Consider the following 7,998-nt stretch of genomic DNA (forward strand, 5'->3'; position numbering starts at 1 on the left):
TTATATATAAATACCTATATTGACTATATTATATAGGTGACATGATGCGTCTTATCTTGACGACCCCTCGATACCAGAGACGTACTTTTTCACTTAAATTTTACTTATCGCATTATAATTCTTATTTTTTAATACAATAATAGTTAGTCACAACTCACAATAGGGTCGTGACAAGTTCCTAAGCTGTAAGTATGTAATATGTATATTTTCAAGGTATATTATTATCCAAACCAAACATAACCTCTAGATACCAGGTAAAGGCACGCGGTAGAATAGCAAGTATAAACTCTATTCGAATAATCTATTTTTATTAAAGCTTATTCAATTTAAAACATTATTCGCACCACTGAGACACAGCATGTGGTGTATCATATTATATTATATCGATACCGAAATTTCTAGAAAAATTATGTATTTTTGTAATTTGATCACAGTTCATTGAAATATATTTAATTTATGATTAAGTAGTATTTTGTTACTTATTTATTATAATTACTATAGTTAAGCTATACATTTACTTTTATTATATAGACTATAGTGTATACATATTATTACTAAGATGGAGAAAATAAGTTAGATATCCCATAAAAAAGATTAAACATTATGTTACAATTGTGATAATATCAAATTTCAAGACTTCTTTAGATAAATTTTAGTTTAATTTTGTCGTAATCTGGATCTAAGTAAAATTCTTACCATCGATTTTTTTTTTTAAATATTTAAAAAAAATATTTTTAAATATTTCACCATTGTGATGTTTTAAAATAAAGTATGATATAATAATGCATAATGATGTATACAGGACGATTCACCAAATATGCCCACTCCTTTTTTACTTCAATGATTATGTATTAATATTTAGTAATAATTTGATAATAGAATCATGATAATGGGTTTGGAAGATACGGGGGTTATAGGTATCATAATTTGAACATTATAGTAATTTATTTTAATTTATCAAAATTATATAAAATATAATAAATATTAAATATTTAGTATATCCGATATTATATTTACTTTATATTTTTGAAAACCATTTTTAAGTACTACTATGTATAATATAAACATTTTAATAACTGAAAAATACTCAACTACTTTACTAAATAATTCACAGAAAAAATGGGGATCTCACTTAAAAAATATAAGGTTGTATTACCACAGGATATTGCTTAAGTTGTATAAAAAGTCTCAATATTTAATTTAAAAATATAGTACTCATTCAAGTTTATTAAAAAATTTCAAAAACATTTAATAAATTCATTATTTAAGAAAAATAATGGAGGTGGATATTCTTGGTGAAATAGTGAATCACCAAGTACAGTTTAAATAGTTTAATCATATAGTTTTCGTGTTTACTTTTTATATATATTATTAAGATATCAAACATTTTTACTTAATTAAAAACCTTTTTTTACGTGTATTTCTCAAATACTTTTTATGGTTATTACATTTACAAAGTATTAGATTAAATAATTATGGAGTTTATTGATAAGGAAAAATATAAATACATTTTTGTTATAACCTCTAAATAAATATGATATCCAGTAACCACACATTTAAAGCATAATAAGTATGATATAATTGACAATTTTCACAATGACGCATGTATAAGTTGCGTGGTGTAACGTATTTTGTAGTATGATTGATAAAAATTGACCGACCGTAACATAACTTTATTGTTGTATATCAAGTTTGGTGTTGTATTTCACAAGTTATATGCCATAATAATAATTAATAGCCCAAAACTATACATGGTAAATTAATTTATTAATTTAATCATAAAAATAACTTACATAATGGTCTACTGTCCATATGCTGCATGCGCTAGCTGTTTATGGTAACTGAACCGTTCAGAGTTTTGGCATTGTAAATTTAAAAAAAATATAATCAGTGGCTATTACATAGTATGGTACCTATTATAATATTATCAAATCGATGGATCTGAATCTACAAATGACCCAGGTATATTATCTGATTCTTTAAAATAATAATAACAACTATAATAATAAAACAAACAAAACATACGATATAAATTATTACTATTCCAAGGTTCGATTTTCCCCCCAACACTACCATTAAAGTCATAATATACAATACACTGTTTCTACTAATAGTAATAGTAATAATAATGTTATTTTAGAGTTAATTTAGCCACGATGACGAACACATTTCCATTGGTGTTGCTCTTTTTATTCGGCGTGGTTTTTGGTAGCCAAGTGCGTAATGTATTATTTTAAATGTTAATATAGTAAATTTAATTGGTTTTAAACTAAACTTAAACAAACAAAAAAAAAAAATGACTTTAAATAAAGAATTACAATGTTTTAGTCGCCTCCTTGGGTGCTCAACAGAGCTGACCCTGGTAGTGGTGGTGTGTCGTTCTTCAACAATACTGTCACTGACTCGTACATGATGGTAAGATGGACCTGGAGGGACTCGGCAAGCGGCTTCTGGGATACCAGATTAAGAGTAACGCTTAATAAAGAAGGTGAGTAATAATGATCTTATATATTTTATATAACACGACTACATATTTTAATAAGTAATAGTAGGAACTCAATTTAATAACTTCAAGGTTAATTTTATAATAATATTTAGTATAATATATAACACTATACATATACTTAAATACTTCGTTAAGTTTTAGTAAATTTTTAAAACTATAATAAGTCATTCCCACTAATTTTCATTCCAAGCGACTGTACATACATACATGTATAATTATTATAACGACTACCATGTATAGGTATGATATTTTTAATTTTACAAAGTTTGGGGTTAAAATTACCGAGTATAATATTATTCATGTATAAATTAATCTAACTACGATTTTTTTTTTTTTTTACTGGAAATCTCCAACCATAAATATTTATATGCCATTGAACGTTTTTATTAACCTTCAACTCAAAGTATCATTAAAAAAATAAAACTGTTCCGGTTATTTTGAAATATAAATTGCATGTTGATAAATTACAGTGCAGATTACGTATTTAGTCATCTTATCGATGCATATTTATTGTGCATTTATATAGATACGTATATATATATGAAATATGTACATTAGTATTTTTCTTTATATCTTGTAAATCTATACCCGACAGTTTGATTAAGTTTATATAAAATAATAGTACGTATGTTTGGTAGAAATGATAGCGAAAAACGAAACAATATTTTTATGTTATGAAAATTTTATACTCGTAAATAATATAAAAATGACCATGTCTAGACAATAGGACATTAAAAACTATTATTATTATTTTTATGAAAAATTTAATTTTATGATGCATTATAATATTATTATTTTTTTAAATGTTAATATATTACAACATACGCCATACAGCACAATTATTGTTATTAAATTAATCATTTTATAGTTTGTCACAACTAACGGAGACGTATAAAACGAATTAGATTACAATATGCACCTAACAATATTTTTATATTATGTGGTTAACATAACGTTTAAAGTATCATTATCATAAATTAGTTTAATCACACCACAATAGTACAACCAATGTGTGATAGAATAGCAATGAACTTAAAAGACATATTACATAACATTGATATAAATTGAATATTCTATATGTATGTAAAAACTAAAAAAAAATTTTTTTTTCATTAATAAATAAATAGATTTATATACTTAGATTCTTAACAGAACGATTTATTAACGATTTATTACAATAATGTGTTGTTTTTTTTTTGCTTCTACCATAACCTTTCAGGAGCTTTAAAATTGTAACCAAGTGATTTATTATGGCAAATTAAAAATAAAGAAAAACGGAAACATTTGTGCAAAACCGGTTATATAAAATAATGATTTTATGTTTTATGTTTTTTGTAATTATGAATGAAGAACCGTAGACTTTTTTGTACTAAAATAGACATTCGAGATGTATATACAAAACTCCTCATTACTTTTTTTCTTGAATTCAAAAATAAATAATAATTATGTAAAACCTATGTATATATATTTAAATGAACACTTTTTAACAAACATAATAGACATTATCATTGTATACAATTTTTTAGTTAATATTTTAATATATAGGTACTTACGTGATTTTATTGTCAGAAAGTAGTTCAAGAAAACATATCGTATTACTAATGTAAGAACTAAAAATAAATTACTACTAATAATAAATATTCTTAGAAAAATTGACTGACACAAACTGTCTCTGCAAAGAAAAGCTTTAGTATGAAATGATTTATCATTATGTATATAGTATATGTGTGGATTAGAACCAAATTTTAGATTTCATGGAATAAAGAATTCTCCCACTAAAAGAAATTAATAAAAAATGATAATTTTTAAAGTAACATTAGGACGCATCATTGACTGGTAATATATGACTACCAACATATAGGTAGCCTATAATTATAGCATATTAGTTTGTATAGTTATTATTTTTTCGATACGTGCAAATAACTTGATATAAATCAAATGTCTATACATTTGTGGCCATTATAATCAATACCTTTCCAAAATTGTATATTTTTTTCCGAATATAGTAAAATTGTTTTATCTATTTACTTTATACAACCTGGTATCTACCATTTAGTAATTTAATACTACAGGTTCCATAATGTATAATTTATAATACATAATATGTATAAAACATTTATTAGAATATGATTAATTGAACAATATTTGATGTACTGTGTACTGAGTATGATACATATTGTATAGATCTTTGAACTCTTCACTATTTGTAAATAACTTAAAATTGTATTTTATTAATTTTCGTTTTTCGTGTAGGTACTCTTGTAGCCTGTAGGTATAATATTATTAACAAACGAAAACGTACGCAAAATTAATCTGAGTAATCCACAATGTATAAAATACAATATAATTTATTTCATAATAGCAGGGAATCTATGTACAAGGCCACAAAAAATAACTACACCACTTTGAGTAAAATAGAAAATTGCAGTACTTGTCTCTCATGCCGATATGTCATATTCAAATTTATAATTTTATCTATAGCACTAATAGTTTCATTTAAAATCTAAATAATCATTTTTAATATTTTTGAATGTGCAGTACTTATTATTTTGCTAATTTGCATACACTAAGTAAAATGTAATGTTAAATCCAAAACTTTTTTTTATATATATAAAACCATTAACTGGTCATACTTTCATATTTGTAAATGACTTTGACCAATAGGGTACAATGTTGATTGCGTGTTTAGATTATCATAATAAATAAAATAGGTGTGATCGTTATATTATGAAGTCGTATACATTAATTTTTATGTAGAAATATTATGTTATTTAATGTCCATTATTAAATGAATAGAGTTTTTACTCGTTACTGGTAAGGAAAAAAATAAGTGAATTATCATTTATCTCTGATGAGGGTTAGTGACATTTCTTTGTTCATTCATTAATTTTTTGTCAAAATATTAATAATAAACAATAAACCTAAATGGCGATTGCCAGTTCATACATAATGTGTGTTTGTATATGTGGTCGAGAATAAAACATACAACACTCATTTGTTGCAATCTTAATGGATGTTGACTCTGCAATACAAATAAAATTATCACATTAAGAAGACGAAATATAAAATTGTTTGTCTACGTAATTATTATTATGACATTATATTATAATAGAAAAAAGACTTTCCGAAGCCAATTATAAACCATGGATTACTTTTAGAATATTTTAATGGAGTTTAAGTTGATAAAAATATTTAAATTACTCATTGTTCATTTATCAATAAACTAAAAATATTACCACATTAGGTTTACGAGTAGTGTACTAATTCTGAATTTTCTATCCGTCACGGACTGACATTATTTATATAACGCAACACCAATCTTTTTAGTTTCTATTTTATCCATCGCAGTCAAAGAATGTAAATTTTTAATTTTTAATAATTTCTTAAAATTAAGTTCGAGAAAATTGAAGCTTTACACAAAATTTTTAATAAGATAATATTTATTCAAATAGTAAAATAAATGTCAATTATAACTTTGAACAGAAATAACTGGTGGTGGATTCTCGTATTCTGATCAGTATGAAAACGAACTGGCGTCGGTCAGGTGGTTTAGAACTGAAATGAACGGACCAATCAAATGGAAGTACACTTCATTTGCCTCGCCTCCCAATAGCTGGTGGATGACTTCGGTGGTGCCGAACGGCAATATATCTTGGGGATTCAAAAATCAAATCATTGACGGCTCGTGGGTGTTTAAAGTCGGTAAGTAATATTACGTTATGTTTTAGGAAAATTGTTAGTTTTTTTTTTTTTAACGGCAAACTCTGTCGTATTTAATGGAATAAATAATAATTATTAGTTTTTAAAATCAAAAGATATATTTATTATTTATCAGGGCTAGATTTACGCACAAGGTACATAGAGTGCAGTCTGAAATTCCTAAATTTGGCACTGTTTATTATGATTTGATTTCTTTAAAATTTTAAGTTCAAGTTTTTAAACGTTACAAATTCAATTAATCCCTAAATGATGGCAGTTTTTTAGTATATAATAAAACATAATATTTATATAAAGTATACACAGTTACACGAATGTATACTTAGTTGTTATCACTCGGCCCCTTAAAAACTATTAACATCAGGTAAAGATACTTTTTGACATAATTAAATAATTATTTCAATAATCATATAATAATTCTTTATAATTATAATTATTTCGACATATTGTATTAATACATTTTTATAGAAATTAACAAATAGTCTAAGGACCCTGTAAGTATCACATTATTGCAACATATTTTTATAAAATACATATTCAACAACATTTTAAAGATTTAAATACGTTTTTTTTTAACGAGTTAAACATTTTGTGAGCTTGGTCAATGTCTGCAACACTATTATTGACAAGTTATTTAAAAAATAATAAACCTACAAAGTTTATTTAAGTGATTAGAGTGTTTTTCTTTTAAATAAAGAGTTAACACAAAAATAACACATATTATTGTAAAGTCAATACCTACGTCTTTATTTTTCTAATATTATTAATAAAGGTAACGATACGCTTGAACCGAAAAACTCTCAAAATGTTGATGGATGGTCGTCGCAAGCGGCAGGAAATAGATGGAGGAGATCTTTGAAATCACATGAGGTAATGTATATAATTATATTAAGTTTAAATGTAGATAACACCTAAACCGTTTAGCTATACTAATAATTATACGGTTTATTATCTAATAGAACTTAAAATGTAACATGTTTATATCCACTAACCAATACATCTTACCCTTCAAATTACATTATATTTAGAACTATAATTCATTCATTTTAGAAATTTTTTACCATGTAGTGATTAAGATATTAATTAACAGTTTGTTCACATTAAGTTAATTTATAAAACTAAACTAGTAAAAACGATTATTTTTTTCAAAAAATCAAATGGTTTCCGACAAAGACTTACATTAAAATATTAATTTATTTTATTCACAAATAATATCAATGTGCTCAAGAAAAGTATATTCAGTTAATATATTGTTGTAGAATGGCGTTCACAACTTACAAACAGAACAAGAGCATTTTACTAAAATAAAACGAAGAGCCCTTGATGACTACTCCGATGAAGAGGAAGAAGATATAATTCAAAAAATTATTGGTATGTGAGACCTATAAATGGTTGTACATAAATTTAAGTGATTATCGACAAACAATTCTATTAAAATCTTGTATTTTCAATGATTAAAATAAATGACTATGAACATTGTTTTAAAATAGTTGTTATGATAATATAGCAAGATGTTTAAATGTATATAATTCAATACATTATTTTTATATTTTTATTTGTATTTTATTATTTCCTATTATACATTTACAGGTTGTTTCGTGGAATTTTTCAATCAATTCGAAAAAATTATTCAAAATAGTAGGTTATTTAAGTAGTAATTATAGCAATAAGTCAATACAATAATTAATTACACTACTTTCCATGAAAAACTATTTTTTTTCCTAGAAAACAATACTAGGTATTTCATAATTATATATTTGTTAGTTTGTCACCAC

At 24.7% G+C, this 7,998-nt stretch overlaps 1 protein-coding gene across 1 annotated transcript; it reads left to right on the forward strand.

Moving 5' to 3' along the window:
* The first annotated feature begins 1,813 nt into the window (after nucleotides 1-1,813).
* LOC113554368 lies at nucleotides 1,814-7,966 on the forward strand. Its single transcript, XM_026958181.1, has 7 exons — nucleotides 1,814-1,962; nucleotides 2,141-2,216; nucleotides 2,329-2,488; nucleotides 5,990-6,208; nucleotides 6,996-7,093; nucleotides 7,483-7,594; nucleotides 7,814-7,966. Exons 2-7 carry the CDS (start codon nucleotides 2,157-2,159, stop codon nucleotides 7,876-7,878), a joined length of 714 nt encoding a protein of 237 aa, XP_026813982.1. The 5' UTR covers nucleotides 1,814-1,962; nucleotides 2,141-2,156; the 3' UTR covers nucleotides 7,879-7,966.
* Nucleotides 7,967-7,998: the final 32 nt, after the last annotated feature.

Source organism: Rhopalosiphum maidis, chromosome 2, assembly GCF_003676215.2.
Source record: "Rhopalosiphum maidis isolate BTI-1 chromosome 2, ASM367621v3, whole genome shotgun sequence".
Classification (NCBI taxonomy): domain Eukaryota; kingdom Metazoa; phylum Arthropoda; class Insecta; order Hemiptera; family Aphididae; genus Rhopalosiphum; species Rhopalosiphum maidis.

What these genes read in the sequence shown, in the direction of transcription:
- LOC113554368 (XM_026958181.1), top strand. Translation starts at nt 2,157, where the DNA reads ATGACGAACACATTTCCATTGGTGTTGCTCTTTTTATTCGGCGTGGTT. An exon ending in CTCGTGGGTGTTTAAAGTCG is followed by an intron (nt 6,209 to 6,995) that starts GTAAGTAATATT and finishes TTATTAATAAAG; the next exon opens with GTAACGATACGCTTGAACCG. An exon ending in TATAATTCAAAAAATTATTG is followed by an intron (nt 7,595 to 7,813) that starts GTATGTGAGACC and finishes ATACATTTACAG; the next exon opens with GTTGTTTCGTGGAATTTTTC.